At 34.0% G+C, this 24,777-nt stretch overlaps 1 protein-coding gene across 4 annotated transcripts in view; it reads left to right on the top strand.

The window, feature by feature from the left end:
• SCN2A (sodium voltage-gated channel alpha subunit 2) overlaps window positions 1-24,777 on the top strand; it is a 121,091-nt gene that overhangs the window by 15,419 nt on the left and 80,895 nt on the right. For 3 of the 4 annotated variants that reach the window (XM_036236909.1, XM_036236912.1, XM_036236913.1), the window contains exon 2: window positions 23,900-24,217. In XM_036236909.1, the coding sequence (XP_036092802.1) occupies window positions 23,951-24,217 (267 nt within the window). In that variant the 5' untranslated portion in view covers window positions 23,900-23,950. Of the gene's footprint in view, window positions 1-22,138; window positions 22,313-23,899; window positions 24,218-24,777 lie in introns of those variants that run through there. The other variant, XM_036236911.1, reaches the window with a different exon arrangement.

The following is a 24,777-nucleotide window of genomic DNA, read 5'->3' as shown; positions in this document are numbered from 1 at the left end:
CAGATTGAATAGAAAGATGAACTTTTCTACTGCATTTTGAGTTATAATGTAAATTAATGTGTTAACGTTATACCTATTGGTTCCCGGGAGAAAGAAACAGATTAAAAGGAGAGGCAAGAAAAGACAATTTAAAGAGTACATAGCTGTTAATGTGTGGTTTTCAGTTTGTAAACTGAGAACTTTCATAGTCTTTTATGGTAGCCTGTACGATGGCCCCAAAGATACCCATGCTCTAATTCCTGGACCCTGTGAATGTTATATGGAAAAAAAAAGACTGTGGATGTGATTAAGTTAAGGGTCTTGAGATGGGGGAAGTATCCTGAGTTATCTGGTTGGGTCCTAAATATCATCATAAGAACTCTTATAAGAGGGAGACAGGGATATCTGAGTACAGAGGAAGCAGGAAGTGTGACAACAGAATAAGAGGTTATAATAATGTAAGGAAGGGTTCACAGAGCAAGAAATACAGGCCTCCAGGTGCCTAAAACGGCTTGGAAACATAATCTACCTGAGACTCTGGAGGAAATGTGGCTCTTCCAACACTGTGGTGTCAGCCCAGTAAAACTCATTTCTGACTTCTGAATTCCATAACTATAAAGAATAAATTTGTGTTATTTTCAGCCACCAAGTTTGTAGTAATTTGTTATATTAGCCATAGGAAACTAATACACTGCTGTTAAGTACGAAATTACTAGGGCGTCAGTAAATTAGAATCTTTAATGCCAATAGCCTGTACTTTTTATATGAGCCAACTTTTGATAATTTTAAGAAAGGGAACATTTTACAATTACCAATGGTATTTATTCTTTAAAAGCTAATTTGAAAAGCATCTTTTCACCTTTATAATCAAAGGAAAAAGACTAATTTTCTACTTTATCAATGGCTATCAAGTGAATTGAAGGCATAGATTGGGTTATTCATATTTATCTCATATTTCTTATCATTGTCAAGAAACATATTTGGGGCATTTGTGGTTTGGAGCAGCAAATAGACATGGCAATGAAAGGTCATAGTCATACTTCTGAACAAAAAGATAATTTGAAGAATGATGATGGAACAGTAGCTGTGTTGGATACATACCATTATTTCTTCTACTCTTTTACCCCATATTCTGAGACCTAGAAGGTTCCTTGTTGGCATTATATCAAGAGGCAACCATAGTCTGTATCTTCTGGCTGTGATGGCCAAAGATAGGCACCAGCAAGGATTGGAGAGCTGAAGAGAATGAAGTTAGGGTATTTATTCCTCACATCCCTTCCTGACATATTCCATGGTAGAATGTAAAGGCCATAACTCCTTCCAGGTGACCCCTACTCCCTCCTGATTGCAAGAATCATTACCTCTTGCTTCTTACTGTTTCTAGCCCTGGGGGAAGTATACCATTCCTTTATTGGTTTCCCTTAACCCTAAAATGCCTTTATGATTAGTCTTTATGTTGTTTTAATCTTTTCAATTAAATTCTCTTGCGTCATCTGATGTTCTGCCAAGAATATTTACTATACTACAGACACTAGTGAAACAATTCACGATTCAGATTATTTTATCCTCACAATGACCCTGTGAGTTAGATACTATTATGATTACATTTAAAATATGAGTAAATTGGGTTCATCAACCTAATTCCAGTGTGAAACCCCCACTCCCATCCCACATCAACAAACAATTCTGAGACACCTTGCTGATGGCTAAGAATTTTACTCAATTCTGACGGTATCTACCAGAAGATAGCATTAGATTAAGGGTTTAATCTTACAAGACTGTCCCCTCAACACGCATTCTCACCACACACTTCAGATGCCAGTTACAAGCCCAGGCTACCTGTTCTTCTGACTGACCCTCTCTAATTCAGAATGCCCATTGCAAGTCCAGATTGTTACATATACTTCTGACCAAATGGCTATAAATCAGAAGTTCCCACAACATGGTCCTTGAGTTTGATTAATTTGCTAGAATGGCTCACAGAACTCAGAGAAACATGTTACAAGATAACTGGTTTTTTGTAAAAGGATATAACCCAGGTTCAGCCAGATAGAAAAGATTCATAAGACAAGGTATGTGGGAAGGGGCACAGAGTTTCTATGCCCTCTTAATGCCTACCACTCTCCCCACATCTCCATGTGTTTACCAACTCAGAAGCTCTCCAAACCCCATTCTCTTGAGTTTTTATAGAGTCTTCATTACACAGACATGACCGATTAAATTACTGGCCATTGATGATTGATTATCCAAACCTTCTCACCTCTCCTCCCTGGATATAGGGGGTGATGGGGAAGGGACTAACAGTTCTAATTCTCTAATCACCTGATTGGCTTTCCTACCAACCAACCCCTATCCTTTGTGTTTTCTAAAAGTCACCTCCTTAGCATAACAAATGACACCTTTTTCACTCTCAACAGATGGGAAATTCTCAGAGTTCCTAGAGCTATGAGCCAAGAATTGTGGATATAGACCAGATAGATATGAGAAATATATTTTGGTCATTCAAATGACCAAATATATGTTATCTACAAATCACAATATTATGATGAGGATACTGAAAACATAGAGTTTAAATAACTTGATGGTTATATAACTAAGAACTGTCTAAGCCAAAATGGAATCCAGGGAGTTTGACTCCAGAGCTGAATTCAGATGTGGTAATAAATTAATTAGTATGTTTTTAAAGATAATCTCTTATTTTTAGTGTCCATATAAATCCCATAGACAAGATGTAAGTACAGAAAAAAATGGAATAAGTAGACATAAGTCAGAAAATTTAGTTCTTAGTTAATAAAACCAAACACGTAAGACACAGAAATCTAGATTTGGAAATGGTTTATACATGCATTCTGCATATCTGAATGTTTCAGGATGTTATTTAATATCTTAAGTCAGATGAATAATGGCACTAAGAGGGGCAGCATTTTCTTTAATATACCAAAAATGTCCTTTTATTATACAACTTGTCAAAATTGATTGCTGTCTGTGATCATTTTTCAGTGACAAAAACAGTTAATTAAAGGTGAAAAAAATATTGCTTAAATTCCTAAAGATTTGCTAATGTAAAATTAATAAATGCATTTTACTTATCTCCCTGAAAATGCACATTCATTGTCTTCTTCAATTGCCTTTATTATTTTTTTTTAAAAAAAATATTATACAGTTAGAAAGATGAAAATTTTATTTCCTGGAAAATTCTTGCTGATCTTCACATAAGGGTGTGACAAAAATCATATCAGAATTTATTGTTATTTCATCTATAGAAACTGGAAGAGAAGATGACATTTTTTAGACCCCCTCAGTGTCTCCTACTTGTCCTTTCTAACCTTAATATTCAAAATTTTCTTCCCATTTATATATCTGATAGTAAAAATATGTTTCTTTCATGAAATTTGTGAAATTCTTCATGACATGACATAGGTTTGAGAGTGCCGTTTTGATCTGCATGATACCTAACAGATTGATTTATGATAACATCCCTGGCGGGCCACTTACAGCCTCTATCGCCAGCAAACTATGACCTTCTATTGGCTTTTTTGTTTAAAATAGTTCAGAAATAAAGAGCGTATTTTATGCTGTAAAAATTATATGAAATTTGAAGTTTAGTGTCCATAAATAAAGTTTTATTGGAACATCTATGCTCATTTTTTATATGTATTGTCCATGGCTATTTTCTTGCTACTACGTACAGCACAGCTGCATAGTTGCAGCAGAGACCATGTGACTGGCTCACAAAGCCTAAAACACCTACTAGATGGCCCTTATAGAAACTGAGTTGCAGACCTCCAACCTATATACTCACATTGCAGTACAATTGTAAAGTATAGGTGTTTGACAGTATTTAAAGTTCTGAATGCATGATCTTACACAGTGAAATGTATATTGCAGACACAGCCTATGGATTTGACCATTTTTTAGTTGATTCTTTTAGCTTTTCTAGGTACATGATTTTTGTCTGTAAATAATTATGATAATTATATCTACTCTTTTCCAATACTTTTCATCAGTGTTTCTTCTACTTCTGATCATTGGTAGATTTTTCTGAAGAAGTCAATAATTAAAATTTCTAGCTTTATACTAATTTTGATATAAATATCTATAGCGTTTTTCATCACTAAAATATATTTACATCAGTGTTCATAGTGATATAAGTGTATTGATGTTAATTTGATTTGAGACAGGTAGACTTTATCATGTAAGGGGGTTTCATTTATTTCTCATTAGAAAGAGCATTTATAATAATTTACAAGTAAATGTGAGACTTTCTAAGTGTCTTTTAGCCTCTGCCTATAGTTCATATTTTTTATTGATCCATTGATATACTGCATTTCATTAACATATTTTCTGTATTTCATTATATATATTTCATTAATATAGTTTCAATATTAATAAAATATTGCATCATTTTTGTATTATTATTTTGGATGTTATTTTTGATGCATTATTTTATTTAGTAGCTGATGAATTTTATTTAAGATTTTTATATCTGTATTCATTAGTGGTGTTGGTTGTAGTTATTCATTTTTGGTTAAGTTTTACCATTAAATTTATATCTTTTTCTGAAAAAGCTTTTGATAATTTTCTATTTTTCTATTCTTTAGTCAGTTGTTTTTTAAAAATATTGGAATAACATGTTTGTAGATAGTGTCAATGTTGATTTTTAAGAAGAGATCGATGTCATCTATAAAACAATATCTTATTGTTAAAATAGTTTTACTGTTTTTCAATTCATTTGTTTACAATTTCCCTGATCAAGTTTTTTATGTCTTATACAATTTTAATAACTTCATTTTCATACATGTCATCTATTCATAGAGAATTTTAAAGATTTATAAAATTTAAAATAAACTTTATAAATTTAATGTATTATTGTCAAACGATGTGGATTAAGTCTACAAATTCTACCTTATTTATTGAGATAGGATTTTTTGTTTGTTTAATTGCTTGTTTGTTTAAAAGCTTACTGCTTTGTTGCTGTGTAATTGATCAATTTTAGAAATTATAAAATAAAGTTTTCTCTATACAGTACAAAGTTTGGCACAGCTATTAAATAACAGTAATAATTATTTTTATTCAGATCTTCGATGCCTTTGCTTTGTTTTCATATGTCATCTCTCAAACTCTTAAAAACAGAGAAATGAATTTCTAAGAGTTTTGTGTAATAGTATACTAGTATTAAGTTTATAAATTTATGACTAGCACATCTTTACTGAAAGATTAACCTTTGTAAATATAAAATTATCTTATTTATCTATTTGTTATTTTTGCCTTGAATGTATTTTGTCTCTAATAACATTGCAAAACCTACATTTTTATTTGTATTTGATATATTTGGTATATTTTTGCTTATTTTTTATTTTTAATCTTGGCAATTCATTCCATGCTTCATTTAGATAAACAGCATCTATTCAACTTTTGCTTTGTGATCTAATTTGGTATTTTTTGTTATTTAATATGAATAAACCAATTCAATATTTATTATCATGTTAGGTATACTTGAACTTTCTTCTCATCACTTGTTTTGTGGTTTCTACTTTTATTATTTATTATTTTTCCTGATTTACCTATTGGACTATATCAACTATAGTTTTTTCCTTCTTTTTTTCTCCCTCTTTTTTCTAGTTATTTGGAATGAATACATAGCCATGTTTTCATTTTGTTGTTTTAAAAGAAATTGTCAACATCATAAATGAAAGAGTATCTGTTGACTATCCCCATATAAGATAAAAATATTAATTTTTTCCTTCACTGTTCAACTGTGTTCCAATTTTTTAAATATAATTTGGTATTTCATACTAAAGAAATGTTCTACATAAGTGTATTGTTTTATAACCATGCTGACTGGTTTTAACTTAGCCTGTGATATAACTCCATGTCCTGAGAGTTCTTTTGTATTACAATTTCTTCATTCTTTCTATCATCTTCTATAGAGCTGAAGTATACCTTAAAATCGTTTTTTCATAAAGGATATGTTGATGATACACTTGCTTAGCTCTTGCTGTATGAGAATGTTTCTGTCATGCCCTCATATAGGGATAACAATTTGTTGGCAAACAAATATTTTTCTCTAAAATTTCTTGTTCTTTTATTCTCTGATATCTAATATGAGGAAGGTAAGATACAGCCAGAGTTTGCTTATGTTTTACCCCTCTTTGGACACCAAACATTTTCCTCATTGGAAACTTGAAGAATTTGTATTTTTATCTTGTAACTTTCTTTAGCTTAACAGGATATGTCTACATTTTGGTTTGTTTTAATTAATTTACCTATTATTCGGTGGTCCTTTTTGATTTAGAGACTCTTTTGATATAAAGATTTCATTCTTTCTTGAGATTAGAAGTTGTTGCAACTATGATGTTTTCTTTAGTTTCTCCTGCTGAAATTATTCTCATTAATTTTAGCATCTTCCGGGCTTTTGTCTAATATATTTTTTTATATTCTTAATAATAAATTTTTATATTTTATCCCTCTGAGAGCTGTAGAAAATTATTGAGTTTGTCTTCAATTTAATGGATTTCATTTTCTGAATTTTCAATCTGCTGTTTACTGTTCATATTGTACTTATGAATTTAGCTATTTTTAAAAGTATCCTTGCAGTCAATTGGATTCTCTTGCTAATTGTTTGCTTTCGTATTTATAATGTCCTCTTAATCTTAATTGGACTAGATTTTGACATTAACATGTCCTTTTCTGCTTCTTGCAGCAATTATGTTTCATTTTAAGGAGGCATCTGCACCAATTTTTAAGAACATGCCCCTTATTTTGAACAATGACATCTTTTTATGTCTGTTGATTTTTCTCTGCTTACTCATCCTGACAGAGAGAATTCTATGCTGTGTAACATTGGGATCTGAAATGGTTCTGTCAAGCATTGTTCATTTCCTATAAACATCTAAAAATATTTTAGGCAGAAAAGAAACTCTAAATTCTCAGTTGTTATAACTTTGCCAGGTCCAGCTGCCTACAGAAGGTAAGAGCTAATCAAGACAGGGACTGTGTCGGTTCAGCAGCCAGGACTGAATCTTAAGAAGTGAGGCATTATTTTCTGAATTTAAGTGCCTTCCTGAAGAGCGGTATTTCTGTTTTTGTTGTTGTTGTTGTTGTTGTTTGTTTTTTGTGTTTTTTTGTTTTTGTTTTTGTTTTTCGGTCTGGAATGTCTGTTTGCACCTGTTGTAAGCCAGGCACAGACTTTGCAATCTAGTGGATATCTCAGAAATATTGGTAAAATCTGCAATGGCCTACTGCTGCAAAATTTACTCTTCCTCGAACACTAGCCATGGGATCCCATTGTGATTACTGTGTTCTATGGGCATATCTTTCATTTATTTCTGAGTTATAGTGATCATCATTATGCCTGCAGTCCTGCAAAATTTGGCTTTCCTTCAGTCTCTCCTGCTAGGCCAAATCTAGGAAAGACACTTATGGCATGTGCACATCTTTCTTCCTGGTTTCCAATGATACACATTTCCCTTCTCAACATATTTCAGAGTGTTCAATGCTCTTTGCACTAGCATCTAACAGCTAAGAGGGTGGGTATTGGAAGAAGAGGAATTAACTGTCTGTGATCAAGAGTCTATATGAATAAAGGAAAGAGATATAATAGAAGTATTCAGTGACTCTAATAAATATATATTTTTATTTACTTAATAGAAAAGAATTCCCATTTTTAACTTTCAGATTAAACAATTTTTGTTTTGTTTCTTTTAAAAAATCTCAAAGCTTGTTCTTTCCTTTAGAGATAACAAATTATTGCCAGTAAAAAGAAGACTGGACAAGGAGTCAGAAAATTAGAGCTCTGGTCCCAGATCCAACACTAAATAAGTATACTCTTAAATTCTATAAGCTTCGATTTTATCACCATTAAAGTGAAAGGAATGAAGTACATTCTCTTTATAGTGCTTTCTAGCTCTATGTTTCTTCTAGTGCACATGAATAGCACCATTGTTGATGCTATCCATGTTTAAAAATTATAGAGTAAATCAGCAAGAATGAACGAGGTTATTTCCTCATTTAAAAGACAAGAGGTTACTCAATACTCCAGTTCTGAATTACTAGTAAAACAGAGAAGTTAGACACTAGGTAACCAGTGTGCTGTCAAATAGTTTAACCTTGGCTTTGCACTGTCAGCTTTCTCAGTGCTATTAATTTCATATTATTTGTGGAAATAAAATATGCTAACTACATTAAGTGGGAGTACACCTAGAGTGATTCTGAGAATGCTCCATGTGGACCTTTTGCTGCAAATAGTCTCTAACAGAGAATATTGCTGGTTCTACCACTGCATTTCATACCTTGCCAGAGCATACCATCATTTTAGTCACTCTGCATTACTGTGTATGATGTTGAATGTATTTTAGTTGTTTGAAAAGGAGAAAAAGGATGATCTTTCAGTCATACTAAAGTGTTGGTTTGTAATAAATAGTAATTGTTCACTGTTTCTCTGGGTATTGCATAATTTGTACAATATAAGTGATTCTTCGGGGTTTTGATTGTCTCTCAAATGGAATGGCCTCTTTTTTTTTTAACTGATAATTATTGAACAATGTCTCAAGTGCAAAAAAAGTTTCAGTAAAGGTCTTAAAGCCAACTAGTGTTTTATCCAGATATCTATTCTGCCTGGAAATGGTAAAAGGATACAGACTATGATTCATAAAATACCAAGATCAAAATGATTTGCTCTTCTGGGTGTGTGTATTTCATGCTTATCTTTAATAATTATTGGAACTTTTTAAACACTCTTTTACCAAGTCCCTTAGTGATCAAGTTCTCTTCTGTTAAATTATTAAATAATGATGGCCTTTTTAAAATTTGTTGTTATTATTGGCCTCTTTGGTGGAGCATTAATTCAATTTTCCTTTAAATAAAAATTCCATTCACTCTTTGTATTGACTGCTTAAAATGTCAGAATATTCTTTCTTAAGACTGTTTCTATGTTCATCCAGACTAACAAAATTTAAATAAAGGAAAGGATTATATTTTACTTTTTTAATTATATTTCTTTTTACTATATTTTTTTAAAAATATTTTATTTCTGTTAATAGTGCATCTAATTTTAATACCCTTTCTGCAAAGATCATTTTACTCCTTGTTATAGAAAAAGTTTATGAGAGTCTAATGAACCACAGATATATTCACCTACTCTTAAAAAGTGTATTTATCTTTGTATTAAACAATGCTATGTCTATTGGCCATTCAAATTTCACTCATTTTTTTTAAATGAAATAATCAAACGTATTTATTGTTTGCCACATTCCCCCTCCTCACCCCTGCAGTTTAATTTCCAACCAACTTAGATTTCTTCCTGTAAAAGATTCCTCACTAGTATCCTTGATTTTAGGCTTGATCTTGCTCCAGTATCTCAGGGCAGAATGATTTTTTTTCAATACAACTTTCATTCTATTTTCCTCCATAAATTTGGGATTGCTTTTTATGAAATTGGACTTCAAAGAAGATAAAGATTAAAGAGGACTGGGAAAACCAGAGTTGGTGTCTGCCTCCAGTGCATCAAGTCCCACCAAACAAAAACCTTGGAGTTACCTTAAGCTTCTGTAGCTCCTTCTCCATCATTGTGCAGTCAAACCTCAAATTTATTGAAGCAACCTCAGAAATGCTCAGTTCATCTCTTCTTTATCCTATTGCTTTTATTGCATTCTAACATTCATGGTCTCTTGTCTGGGCTCCTACAATAGTCTTTTATCTTATCTCCTGCCCTATAGGGATTCATATTCTAGATCATTTTCATACTATCAGGATGATATCTAAAAAATAAACCTGGTCGTGTTGCTGTTTTGAATAATATTCCCCAATGATTTTTCATGTACATAGTATAAAATTTAGATTGCTTAACTTGCACATTAGGCAACTCTATCCTGTGGACTTTATACTTTAGCATGAGGTTCTGTTGGCCTGGGAGGTAGTAGCAGTCACAGTCTGTCCTGATAATAATAGATGTAAAATAAATTTTGAAATCTTAACACTGTAATAAGAAATAAAGCTATGGCTGATGTTTTATAGTTTATATAGGTAACTAACGTCACATGGTGGTTAAGAACTTGGACTCAAGGCATCAAGTTGTCCCAGTTCAAATTACGAATTCTAACTTTACCACTTACTGATCTGTTCTTGAGCAAGATATAAACCTCTTTGGGACTCCTTGTATAAAATACAGTTGATAATTGTTCTTACCTCACAGGTTATCATGAAGATTGAATTAAATAATATAGTGTACATGTGAAATACTTAGAACATACTTGGCCTTAGTAAGATATCAGCAAATATTAGCTTTTATTGACTAACAACAACAACAACAAAAATGTTGATCATTATGATGTTCTGTTTTGTTACATTTCTGGAGTATTTAGATAGAAAAATTTTTCTAATTTTGAGCCTAAGATGACCTCTCATGAGGATATTATATTCTCTTTTAAGTGGGGAAAAATACTAATTTAATAGTCATGGATCCTATATATGTATGAATTATTACCTAAACTTACCTGTTGATCAATATCAAGTCTCCACAATTTCTATATTTTTATTAAGTCATCTTCTGCAAACAACTGACAATACCCATTTTTTATTCTTAACCATTGGGATGATCTAAATCCATTGTTGCCTCAGTGGCACTGAGGGGACCTCGGTTATTTCTGCCAATGCAATAAAGAATTACAGATCAGTGAAATTTAGGAAAAGTAGGATTTGCCAAAGTACATTTCAAGAAAGAAATAGGCTACACAGAATTCAGGAAGTGTTCTTTATATTGGCCCTAGATGGGTGGTTTCGGGGCGGGGGATACTAGATGATTGGCATTTGAGATCACTTTGATTGACACTTGACTGTTGAATAACTCCGTCTACTATGCATGCAGTTTTACCCAGAATTAGTCTGTTATAATTCGATTCATGAAATTCTGGGCATATGTATGATATTATAATGATGATATAATGAGGCTAAAGTTAAGGAAGGCCAGAATATGTCCTAAGTTCACAGGCACTTGTGACTGGACTAAACCAGTGATTAACTTTGTGGTTTTTAGTTCCTGGAATTTCAGCATGTAATGGTAATCTTTAACCATAAAATGGATGTTTTGGGAAGGTCCTAAGGGAAGTCTCTGGGTTAGACCTTCATTCCCCCATCACTCATGTCTACTTATCTGCCTAACATTATCAGTGGTCATTCAAATGGCCTAATTATTCTTTCCTGAACTTTTTAGCACAAACTCTTTTAATCTAACTCTTTTTAAGCAATATCTGGCATAGTATTTTACTCAAAAAGTTGAAGTGATCAAGTGAATTTGATCTTCTCCCTTGTTAATCTTAATTTAACTGTATTTTCATCCATTCACACTGACATTCCCCATACCTAATGTTATTCTTCTTGATTTCAAAGCTTAATAATGTTTTCTTTGTTCTTGACCCTATTGTATCCTCATATTCCAAGAGAACTCCTCTTGTTATCCCTTCAACCAAGCGTGGCTCCCTCTTATGTTAAAAAATGAACTCTGGTTCTATTTTGTTCTTCTTTCCTTAACAGCAAATTTCTTAAACAAGTATTGTGCACCTAATTTTTATATTTCTTTATAAGCCACATGTTGCTTATCTACTCTCACTACTGTACTAAAATTATAATCTTAACTATGTATTAGTATTTTTATATCAATATTTTACAATATTTAATATATTTTATAATATACACTTTTTGATATTTCACTTTCCTTCTTAAAAGCTTCAGCAAGGAGTCATTGACCTTTGGCATTGCATTCAACATCTTCTCTTTCTAGCTCCTGTCATCCTTCCATGATTAGATCTGCAACTTGATCTATTCAGGAATCTCTACTCCAATCCAACTGATTTTTTTATTTGCTATTGTCCTGATCTACCCTGTTTTCTCTTGCAGGTCAGAGCCAGACCCTGCTTGCTACTGGTCCTTTGCTTATGATTTTTTGTTCTAGTGGAATGTCCTTCCCTTTTGGCCCAACGTTTAAAGCCCACCATAAATTCCACCTCATCCAAGAAGCTTTTGCTCATCACTTCAGCCCTCAACGTCCTTAACCTTTTTCAAATAGCAAGGGATAAAGACTAAATCCTCTTTGGTGTGTGTGTTGGGTGGAGGGGATCAAAATACATAGGTTGCAGTCTTGCACCTGGCATTTGTTTGCTGTGGCCAATTCAAGCTTGTCAGTGTTATCACAAACAAATCATATACTGCCTTGTAGTTGTGTCATTTTGTTCTCTTATGTTGTTACTGGGCTCAGTACTGTTATTAAATTTCCATGTGTTTATTTAGGTTTTGAATTCTTTGGGGGCAGAGAATATTGATGGTGTTATGATCAAAGACCCAGAAATAGTCAACTCCCAATTATCTTAGAGCTAATTTTCTGAGAGGCACAACTGGGCTTATACCTCCCCATATCAGAGAAATTTATAGTCTTATCTTGGCCATATAGAGATATTAAATGAAGATACCTGATAGACTTTCTCTCTATCTCTCTTTCTCTCTCTCTATCTCTCTCTCTCTCTCGCTCTGTCCCTCTCTCTCCTTTGCCTCTATGTCTCTCTGTCTGTCTGTCTCTCTCTCTCAACCCAAAGAAAATTCAATTTCGATTTGTGATCGTGACTTCAACTTTTCAAAAACTGAGTGAGTCATATCTTGCCCTTTGATAATTTCCAAGTAAGGCTGCTCACAGATCAGTCCTTGCTTTTAATGATTTCAGTGTATTTTGTTTAGTCGGAAGTGAGAAAAATAAATGAGAAATGTCATTCATGAGTATTGGCCTGGAAATGAATATGTAGAAGGCAAATGATCACTTCATTAGGAGAAGGTAGTATGTTTTCCTCAGCCTTTTGCCCTTTTCCCTTCTCAAGTCTGCTGTTTTTCCTGCTTAGTTAGCAGATGAAACTAGTAGAGCAATATGGCGGGGTGGAAATCACATGATCTGACATATGTGAGCTTTGTATCTATGCACATGATAGAGAGCTGTCCAAAATCTACCCGTCTTATGAATTCTAACCATACTTTTATAATTCACATGCATAAAGTTATAGAGGGAAACTTTTAAATATAGAATGCAAAAGATCATTTCATCTGAAATTCCTTTTCTCCATTTATTCCTGTGGGCAAAAATTGATATTTTAATAATATTAAGAAAAAGAAGAAAATGAATTTGCCTATAATGCTTTGCAGTTCAAAAAAAGAGAGAGAGAGAGATTTACTTTAAATAGTTTGAATTCATTCCAACAGCAACTTTATGGATTTTACCAGGTTAGGAATTACTGTTATCCTAAAGAGAGGAGGGAAGAAAAGAAGAGGAGGAAGAAAGTAGAAGAAGATAGGAAAAGCCTAAGGATCAAGAGACTAAGTGAACTGAGGAACAGAGTGGCTAATTCTCTATTTGTTCTCTCTAAAATTTTTTAGGAATGATTAAAAGTAAGAGAATGTGCTAGTGAGAGTAGCTGCCAACATGTTAAATAGACAAGTACATTTTTCACAGATGAAAACCAACACATTTTTTACACATGAAAACAAAAATTTTTGTAGCAACTGTTTTGTAGCTATATCTTTTAATTGGTGCTATTGTCTTTTAAGACTGCACCATTATACAAAAAAATATCCCTTTTCTAATCTTTTAAAATGCCAACAAATATTTCTAGGCATTTAGATAGGCAACACTTTGCTTTGTCTGCTTCACTAATGTGGAGTGCTTTCTAGCTGCTAAATTTAGCTGCTGTACTTTCCATATCTGTAAGGCTGTTCTTGGGTCCGCCCTGAAGATAGCCATCCAGGTTTAGACTTTGCTGAGCAACCAGGCATGGCTACCCTGCTTTCTACATACCTTCTCTGTGCTCAGGCTCAGGACATTGAGAAGCAGCGAGCTTTCCTTTATTTCTGGTCCGATAGTTGCCTCTCAGGTTCTGGCTTGGGCTCTGATCTTGACATTTATGTCACAGGTGTCACCGGTGAAACTGCTGGGAAACCAGATGGCAGGCCTAATAGGTTGGCAGCATCTGCTATTGTACTGATTGTCCCTGCTACCTGCTCTACTTTATTCTTCCTGTTGATGTTATTGCCTTGTGTTGTTTTCATTATTTCAATGTTATTTACCTTACCATGGGCCTTTCCAAATGTAAATACCTTAATATAACTCATTCATTTGCTCTGCTTGGAACCCCACCACCCAGGAAGGCTCATGACTCACTGGCTTCTTTGGGACCTTCAAAGGCTTTTGCTTAAATGTCACTTCCTCAATAAGACTTGCTCTAAGCACCCTATTTAAATTTACAACATACCATTCTCCTCACCCACCTCCTACCTTGATATTTTCTCTCTCTTTCCTACATTATCTTTTTCTATAGCAATAATTGCCACTTGCTATCTTCTATCTTTAAATTACTTACACTAGTATGCATAAAACAGAAGCTCCATGAGGGCGAAGTTTTGTCTGCTTTGGTCTGTTTGGTTAGTTAATGTATTCTAAGCTTTTGGAAGAATGCTGACCCATGATTAGCACTTAAAAAAATTGTTTTGTTAAATGGTAAACTGTACTATAAATTCTGAAAGGTCAGATTTCTAACTTTATATTTGATATTATTCATTTTGCTTAGTACATTGCTATGTGTAAGAGCTGAAGGGCATAGAGAAAAATCCGATAAATAGCATCTGCTGTGTATACTGGATATTTTACTTATCTTCTTTAATCCTCACTGTAGTCCAAGTTCTTTGCCCAAAGAAGTGCAGATAGAAATTAACAGAGTAAAGAGGCAAACTAGTTCTGTCTAACTCCAAAGTTACAGCCTTTTTCATCTGAAGCACAGTGCCTACCAAATAATAGTGAGTCAATAAGAGCCCTTTAAAATGAATGATGGTTGCACAAATCAGATGTAGCTAGAAACTGAGTGCCAAAAATTCTTGGTTAAAAAAAAAAAACTGTAAATCAACTTCCTAAAAAAATAAGTGACAACTCCAAAGGAAGGAAATCCTAACCTGTTTAGAGCCATTGCACTCTTCGGTTAATTGTCTGGACCCCCTAGGTGACAAATTTAAAAAGGAAAATGTATATCTGGGCACATAATTTAATGTATTTGCTAAAAATATATTGTTTACAATGTGAACTCAACAAAGACAGATTCATTCTTGGCCATAAAAAAAGACAAGAACTTCATACCATTGCTCTTCAGTGTTTTCTGATTGGAATCCAAGAAGTGGTAATTAATCGTATTATTAAAACAAGCCAGATTTTATTGGTAAGATCCTTTTCACTATGTCTTCTCATTGACCTCTTTTAATTTAGTTTCGTGAATGTAAAATTAGGTCTCATATTTCATTCACACATTTACAGAGAAACTGCATGATGCAATAAGTACTGGAGACTGGAAGTGGTCAGCAGCCCAGACCAGTGCTCTGTCCTCATGGGGCTCACAGTCAAGTAAGAGCAGCCACTCACTGCTCAGGGAGATAACATGTTCTGTGACCATCTTCTGGATCTTGAGTTATCTCTAATCTAGAATCTATGGAAAAACTCTTAAAATTAATTTAATTGTCTTCCTTTTTTTTTTTCTACTTTAGTAAAAGATAATTTGATGATCTGTATTTTAGGCAATCGTAGAATCTTGGGGTTGGAAGTATTTTGGAATTATACCTTCCAATTATTTACCCAGGCAAGCATCCTTTCTACAGTATCTGCTTGAGTATCTCTAGTAATTGATAATTATTTCTTATTAAAGAATAGGCATTTTGTTTTATGCAAGTCTAAGAATTTGAACATTATTATTTATATTGAATCAAATTGTTCCTTTATATAACATCCATATTCATCTTAGATCTGTCCCTCTAGAGTGACAATAGTCTGTAGCACATCCAGGCCCCCTTCAACATGACAACTTGTTCAATACTGTGTCTCTCTGAAATTTTCTGTTATTCAATTGTTTTATTGAGTTTCTGCTTGTGCAAGATATTACTTTATGTGTTTCAAGAGTTACAAAGAGGAGAACATCACAGCCTTACCTCAAGGCAGTTACATAAATACAACAAATAGAATGTGAAAAACAAATGCTATTGAGTTTGAAAAAGTGAAAAGACATACCCAGCTGGAAGGATATGGAAATATTTATGAAAAATGTAATAATTGAGATTTAAAACTGCTATTGTCTCATTGGGTTAAATTTGTGATGTAGTGAATTTCAGGTCATGAAAACAGTATTTGTAACAACTTAGAAGTAGAAACACAAAGATTGGGATGCAAGTTAAGGAATACTTGAGCAATTTCATTTTTCTTTACCGTAAAGTACTGGTAGAGGTTGAAGGAGATAAGACTAGAAAGGAAATTTGGAGCATTCTTTAAAGTCAGGGAGAGGAATTTGTACTTTATACGAATGATAATGGAGAATGATTGAAGATTCTTGGGTAAAGGAGACAAATGTAATATTATACTTCTATTAAAATTGACCTAGAAATACTTTTTGGGAAAATTAAAGCAAAGAAAAATGTATGTAGAAGGATGCACTAAGAGGTTACTATTACTATCTTTTTCTCTTTAAGAATTATGGAAATGATGAAAATGAAGAAGAATTTCCTTAAAGAGACTTTTCCAGAGTGGTTGCACCTGAAGAATTGATAAAATTGGGAGAGGCAAATAAGTGAATATTGAAATTTCTGTGCTGAGGAAATAAACTACAGGGGCAAAAACAAGCATATGTGTGTATATGTGCATGTGTGATATGTCCCTGTATGATGGACAGAAGAGGCAGTGAAGAGGGTAGTCTGACTTTAGGTTAAGGGCATGTATTGGGAAAGATAAGCTAAGCTCAATCTATGGAGGTGACATAGATGTATATAGAAACAAACAAAAAACTCAGAAGTCTAGAATTAGTCTGGCATCATGACACAAACTATACTGAAGAGAAAGAAAATGTACTCAGTGAAGACAACAAGAAAGCTCCTGAATCAATAAAGAGTTATGGCTGTTAATTCACCAATGATTTACCGGATGGTTTATCTCAAGTGAGATAGTATGCTAGATGAAAGAAAGTTGAGATCAGATAAACAAGATGCAATAATAGGTAAGAAATGCTTTCCATAAATAACTTTAATAAAAAAGTAGAAATGACAAACCACTAAGGTATCTCTAAAAAAATGAAAATAAACCCACATTTAATAAGCATCTACTAAGTCCCAATTATAGCGCTTAGCTTTTTCTTACAAATTTATTTCATGAAACTCAAAATGAGTTTACATTTCTACTGAAAGGAAAACTAAGGTTCAGAGAGTTGAAGTCTCATTCCAAGAGAACTCAAGCTAACCTCACAATAGCAAGAGTATAAGAGGAAGCAGTTATTCCTGTGGGTACTGGTTTGTTTAATAGTGGTAAACCTGTGGTAGTCTACAAATATCTTAGGTGTAGGTAGGGATTCAGCAACTTAAAAACTCAGACATATCTCACACTACCTGTCGCAACTTGTATATCAGTGGTACATTTCTCACTTCAGAGGAAAACGGGACAATGAAGTGTATTTAGAACTTGAAATCAGACACATTTGAGTTTAAATCTGGCTCTGTGTGGCAATGGCAATAAACCGGGGTCACCACCACGCTAGAAAAGTGACATTACGTCCTTCACAAGATATTACAAGAACTAAAAGAGATGGCTAATATCAAGAACCGAGTAGAGTACCAAAATTTAGGTCATGGGTCATGTTAACATGACATGAAGAAACAAATTCATGGTTTCTTATGTTCTCATCTCTCATCTCTAATTCTCTCTGAGACAGACACATGCTTATGTGCGCACATGTGCATACGCGCATGCATGTTTTCAAGCGCGCGCGCGCACGCACGCACACACACACACACTTTGTATCTGTGACACTATGGAATGTAGCTCTTTTTTTGAGCAGTGTTTTTCATTCCAAAGACCTCTCCTGGCTCTGCCTGCTTGTTTTCTCTTGGGGAAGATGCCCAGACATTCAGTCTAATACCCCACTAAGGAGTTTAGAGGCTGCCTTTTTCTCCCTACTAGAAGAAGGTGGCGGCTGAAGGGGAAAGTTTTAAGTAGAAGTCCTCAGTTAAACAGAAGAAATGAAGAAAATTAAGCTGGGAATATTTAGGCATTTGGAATAAATGGAAATGTCTCACTATCATGGGGATGACCATACTTTTGGAAACCTTCCTTACCTGTTAAGATCCAGAAGTGGAATTCCATGATTCTAGCGTAATCTACCATCAAAATCAAACTAATATGTAGTCAGACTGGAGGTGGCTTTCCAGCCAATAAGTCAATTAAAGGGGTTGAAGTAGTTCATGGATGTCTACTAACATGCATTTAATACATCTAAAAATTAAGGAAGGATGTAGAAACATGGTGCTAGTCTACCTTCAATAAAATAAAAATGCTTTATAAACATACAAGCATATCTCATTGTATAGAATTTATTTTTTTCTCAGGAAAGTTGAGTGTACAGTGATTATGAGTACATTTAATAATATTTTTCAAGGATCGTCATGAGAATATTGATGTGCACTTCTGTTAAAAACAATGTGTTCAAAAACATAACAATAAATTACAGGAATACTTATACTTTTATAAGAATATTGCTCAACAAATATAATATAAATACAAAATACTGAAAATAAAGTTTTTTTATATTTTAACTAAACCCAACATTTAAAGAAAAATGATAGTTTGTCTGAACGGTACATACTGAGCCTTTGGCTACATTTTCTATTGTGTTCTGTTCCTAATCTATAATATAAAACCATCTAAGTCTAGTTGTTTAGAAATTTCTCTCTCTTACGGAAATTGTTAGCTACAGGAATGAGCTAGTGGATCAAGGTTTAAGAGGGAAGAATATGCAAAACCCAGTGACAGTAGAAAAGTTCATGAGGAAATAGTCTCGAACGTATGGATTAAAGAAACTGGAAAATCCAGAAATAAATCTTTTATTTATAACGTTTAGTAAATCTTCTTAGTTTATATTTCCAGTGTTACTCTAATGTACTGAAGAAAACTGAAAATTACACTTGTAAAATAGGATTAAAAGATCACTTTCAGAAAAAGATATTTCTTAGTATTTCTCAGCTTTCTTAACTCGGGGACAAAAATCCTCTAAGTTTTTTGAGCGCCTATCCACTATCATTAATTATTATATAGACTATTATATAATTATTTCCTTACCTATGAGATTTAATAAGCACATAATTTGTTTTTAGTATAAATTTAACTTTAGAGTACTTATTGTTATAAATGTGGATTTTTGTGGTCATATATTCTTTACTACTATATATCTTTGTTTTGTTATTGTGTTGTCTTTTATATAACTTTATTTTTTGTAGACATCATCATATGTAATAACAGTTTAATTTTTATATTTTAATTTAGAAGATTAATTTTCCTATTTTATAAGTGAAGAAAATAAAAGAAAAGGACTGAAAGGGAAACATAGAAATGTCAGCAGAATTTAGAAATCTAATTCTTAATGTTCTTTCTTTTCTGACTACTTAAATAATACTGTTTGTCTTTCCCATTATTTATAGATTTTCCAAATATAGTGTCTAGCCTTAAAAGTTGTAATACAAAATCTTCCATCTGAAAAGTAGTATAACGGAATGAAGTTTAAAAGCCACGTAACATCTGTTATTTAGCATTCTAATAAAATATCATTACAGTGTTAACAAGGGTCAGAACAAACGGGAAAAAAATTAATATGCATGACTTCCGAAAAACTTATCCTATGATATCAGAAAGAAGAGACTATAATTGTTACTTCAAACCTATATTGCATAAACATCTTTTTAAGATGGAAAAAATATTCAAGTGTTGCTCATCTTATGTCTTCTATGTTTTGGCAAAACATTTCACGTTCACCCTTTTAAATATTCTAATACATGTCCACTGTCTAGGGTCGATGAGAGAAAAAGGGATGACCGTACAACTTATATATTATTTTGGTATGTTTCTGTTAGTAAGTGATTCTGGAAAAGACTTGAGAAGCATTTCATCATGGTTAGGAACATGGATTCTGTAGCCAGAGAGCCTGGGTTCAAATTCCGTTTCTCCTACTTCCAGCTGTGAGAACTTATGCATGTTACAAATTATTTAATGTTTTGGTGTCTCATTTTCCTCGTGTTTCAAATGGGGATGATCACGGTATTTACTTAATCAGGTCATTAAGAATTAAATGGTTTTACATTTCTTAAAATAGTGCCTGCCAAATTAAGCACTATGTGTTGTTATTATGGTTAATCTTCCCCCAAAATACTTGGGAAATCACTTTGTAAAAGTCGAATTCCTTAGTTTTTTTTGAATTTAGAATCTTTTGTGTAACAAATTAGCTTATTGTTGAGCATATCTGTACCAGAATATTCATATATTCATTTGATAAATGAAGCTAATGCTAACCCTAACCATAGAGCTTTTTGAAGTATTCAAATGCAGGACAGTTTCTTTTGGGGAAGAGATCTTCTTAAAATTTTGCCTGGTTTCTAAGTCCCAAACATAGAATATTTATCTATAATGAATATGGTGAAACTAGGAAAACAACCCCAATTTGTTTGTTTTTATTGACTAACATCATGCCCCCCCCATTCTAGTAATAGTACCCCAACTCTGCTTTTGAAGAATGTTTCTATACTACCACCACAACCCTGACTTTTCATACATTTCAAGTGAAATTTCCTCATAGTTTCGAGCGTGGGGCATTTGGCTTAGGGGAAGCCAATCAAAGCACATAGAATGACATACCCTTCCCCCTTCACAGAGTGATTATTTCAGGGATGTGCATGTGACCCAACTGTAGTCAGTGAGATACAATGAGTTTTTCTGGGTCCTTGTTCCTATTGCATTTAAGTCTGGGAGGGTGAGAGGCTGGAGCTGCTACAGCATTTTACTACAATAAGGAACAAATCTCTAGAAAAGCTATCACCATGGAAATCAGACAAAAGGATACAGCATAACTAGGTGCTGGCAACATTAGTTGAGCTTCCAAATTATCCAAAGCTATTGTAGACAGTAAATCTTGAATCAATGAACCAAACCCCCTTCTTCCTTCCTTCCTCTCTTTTCTCTCCCTCCCTTCTTTGCTTTTTTTCTCTCTTAAGCCAGTTTAAATCATCCTGTTTCTCATAACCAAAAGAGATTTGCTGTAGCGACTAAAATTTTCTTTTTGACTATATCGCCTTTTTGCTCATTTCCAACAAATAATATTTTTAATAAAAGTGATGAAGCTACAAAATATGCAAAATATCTCGATTTAATAATTATGACCATTTCTGATCATAATTGGTGCCACTGTTTGATTTTCATTTAATTTTTATTTTAAGCTTTAGTTGCACGAGCAGATGTTTCTTTTTAAGATTAAATAAAGTTAGCAGATTTTTGGTGTCAGACTTTGAGTTTGAATCCTACCTGTAGGATATTTGGTGACTTTTTCTTAATCTTGGTGTACTTCTTTTCTTTGGTTTTTAAATAAAAACTATGAAAGTGTTTATCGAACAAGATTGTGGGAAGGATGAAATGATACAGCACATGCACACATAATAGTCCAGTCAGTGACCCACACATAGTAAACTCTCAAATCTTAGCTGTGTTATTAGTTGAAAAACTGGCATTTAGCATTCCACTGTCATTTCCATTTTCTTCTGGTTGCTTTTCAGCCACTCAAATCAGAGATAAAATTAGATTGGTGTCTCATCAGGGTTATTTTATTTCTAGAGAAAGTTAACTTGTACGGCACAAAAGCCATCTCTGTTGAATCAGCAAAGCACTTTATTGGATTTCAGATACTCTGGGGCTGAGACTAAATTGAACTGTATGTAAGACTTTCATTAATATAATTGCTGTTTTATGAGTTTTTATATTTCCCCTTCATTATTTACTTTCTTTTTACTTTTAATTTGAATTATTTGTATTGATTGAATGACTTCTGGTTTATCAAATAAAAGGCATGAACAGAAGAATTATTGGTTAACAGAATTAATAATTGAAATCAGCAAAGTCTTAATGTTTTGTTCTAAGAAAAGCCTATACATCAGAGCTCTATTACTGAAAGCTTTAGGCTACTTCTAACACCTCAATGCATACACTGTTTCTCTTCACGGTCCCTCCGCCCTCTAGTGGTAGTTATAAGAATGCCTTTTTGTAGTCCCGGCACAGGAAATGCCTGTTCTTACTCCAGTTACCAGAATCCTTTTACAGGAAGTTAGGTGTGGTCTTTGAAGGAGAACTAAAAAAAAAGAAAAAGAAAAAAAAAATGAGAAAAAGAAAAAAAAGCATGATGGAATTTTAGCTGCAGTCTTCTCGTTGCCAGTTTATCAATCCCAAACCCTGGGTGTAAAAGATTCTGCAGGGGTAATGTTTTAACATTCTTATTATGCTTATTCTCTGTGATGCTTCTCTGCCTTTACAGTAGAATCCTTGGGGGAATCTGCAGAGGACCACTTTCATTTTGAAACTGCTGGCTGCATGTTTTAGCATGTCTTTTCTATTAGAACACCCAGGCATGACAGTTCCCTCCCTGGAGTGTGCAAAGAGGGAACTGCCATGCCTGTTGCCAGGCATGAGTCTCTGGGGCTGGGTGAGGGAGATGAGAGGTGTTTTGGAGGCACTGTGATAGTCTGCTAGCTGGTAGCTGAAAGGTCCTACCTAGTCGACTTCAAAAAAATGTGGAGATGGTACAGTAGCTTATTATATTTTAGATTTCCCTGTTTGATTTGGCGTATATTATAGAAATGATCCAGATATTAATGAATTTTACTCTTAGAAAATGTACTTTATATAATTAAATGGCAATTCTTATTTTTGTAGGGTGGGTGTTAAAATGGACTGACATTTTTTAAAGAAGGGAAATTGATAAGTGATTGTATACAGATGGCGTTCCGGAGTCAAGATTTTGGTCATATTATTTCAAAAAGCATAGAAACTCTTGCCACTGATTCGGAGATAACATTTGGAATGATGTTGTGCTTTGTTGAGTTACACATATTAATCCAGTAAAATGTGATTAGAATACAGTAAAACTGGATGTATTGCAAATGCCAGTATAATAGGAGTTTGCTTAAAAGATAAACTATGTTCAACTTATCATTTTGTTCAAGTTCAGAGCTGCTATGTAGATTTTATGAAATGGACACTATTTGAGAAAATGGGCTATCTCTACCGTATTTCCTAAGGAACTGCAAATTTGGTCATTTAAGAAGTAATTACACTAGCTGGCAGCAGGTTGCTAAACCAGGGGGTCCAAGCACCAGACCTCTGACGTGGGTGACTTCCTGCCCAGTTTGGCAGGAGCTGGATCCCTTCCTGTGCAGCTTCCAAACAGTTCCAAACGCAACCGGGCATCCCCTGTTCCTTCCTGCTCCCTTGTTTTCAAGCAGTATCCACCTATGTTTCCACAGCCTGGTATTTCAGAATTTCCAGAGCTTTTTACCAGGTGCGTTGATACTGAATAAGCATTAAGAGTGGAAAAGTAGGCCAAAGGGAACATAGAAAAAAAAATGGAGAGATATATGCAAGATCCTTGCACAGCCCAGGTTCTACAGTTTTGGGTGATTATTCATCTCTTGTTTTGGATCTCTGATATTTTTTTAGAAAAGATGTTAGAAAAGATGGCTGCCAAAATATTCACACAAGTGAAATAGCAAGCATAAGCCAGTATCCTCCATTTCCTAGCTCTGAATTGGATATTTCCACTTAAATCATTTTGGAAGTGGGAGATGAGATTACCTCATAGACACATACTGAATATGAAAGATCTCCATGCAGGCAAAGGAATGCATGCGTGAGAATTCCCTGGATGGCAAATGCAGCTTCCTTAGTAAAATATTATTATAGATACTTTGGTTTATATATTTTATCTCAGTAGCATGTAATTGTCACAGTAACCTTTTATCCTAGTGACCATTGCTTTCTTTCTCTGTCTCTCTCTCATTTCCATAGCACTTTCTTATGCAAGGAGCTAAACAGTGATTAAAGGAGCAGGATGAAAAGATGGCACAGTCAGTGCTGGTACCGCCAGGACCTGACAGCTTCCGCTTCTTTACCAGGGAATCCCTTGCTGCTATTGAGCAACGCATTGCAGAAGAAAAAGCTACGAGACCCAAACAAGAGCGCAAGGATGAAGATGATGAAAATGGCCCAAAGCCAAATAGTGACTTGGAAGCAGGAAAATCCCTTCCATTTATTTATGGAGACATTCCTCCAGAGATGGTGTCAGAGCCCCTGGAGGACCTGGACCCGTACTATATCAATAAGAAAGTGAGTTCTTAGTCAAGTTGCCTTTATTTCCCTTCCTTCCTAATTGGTTCCAGGCTATTCCCAGGGATGTCTGGTAAAGAATGTTGTCCTTCCTCCTTTCTATCTCAGATAGCCCGAGGATGCTGGCTGGGCCTAGCCATGTAATGGTCCCATTATCCTAGAAGTCTTTTGGAAGCACTCATTTCAACCTACATTCCCAGGACAGGCAGAGAACTGAAGAGGCATCTTGCAATGGGGCATTGAGGAAGGGCAAAAAAAAGTCTCTCACCTTACATTGTGGTGAAGCAAAAAGTGAAAATAGGGAATGAATTTTCCATATGTATATTTTATATTTCCAAAAGAAATATATAAATGAATTTTTATGATCTTGAACTCTACATAGGGTACTTCGATCTTCTGTAGGTTTATGCCTTCATACCATACACTTTGTCCTTTCTATGTTTCTCCTCAGAATGAATAGTAGCAGGTGACTTGCAGTGCTCAAAAAAGAGTTTGATCCAAACACAATCTTGGAAAACCCTGAAGTTCTTGTGAAAATTTTTTTTTATCTAACTGAAGAC

Source organism: Rousettus aegyptiacus, unplaced genomic scaffold (genome assembly GCF_014176215.1).
Source record: "Rousettus aegyptiacus isolate mRouAeg1 unplaced genomic scaffold, mRouAeg1.p scaffold_m13_p_2, whole genome shotgun sequence".
In the NCBI taxonomy this organism is placed as follows: Eukaryota; Metazoa; Chordata; class Mammalia; order Chiroptera; family Pteropodidae; genus Rousettus; species Rousettus aegyptiacus.
This window is presented reverse-complemented; position numbering and strand designations above follow the sequence as displayed.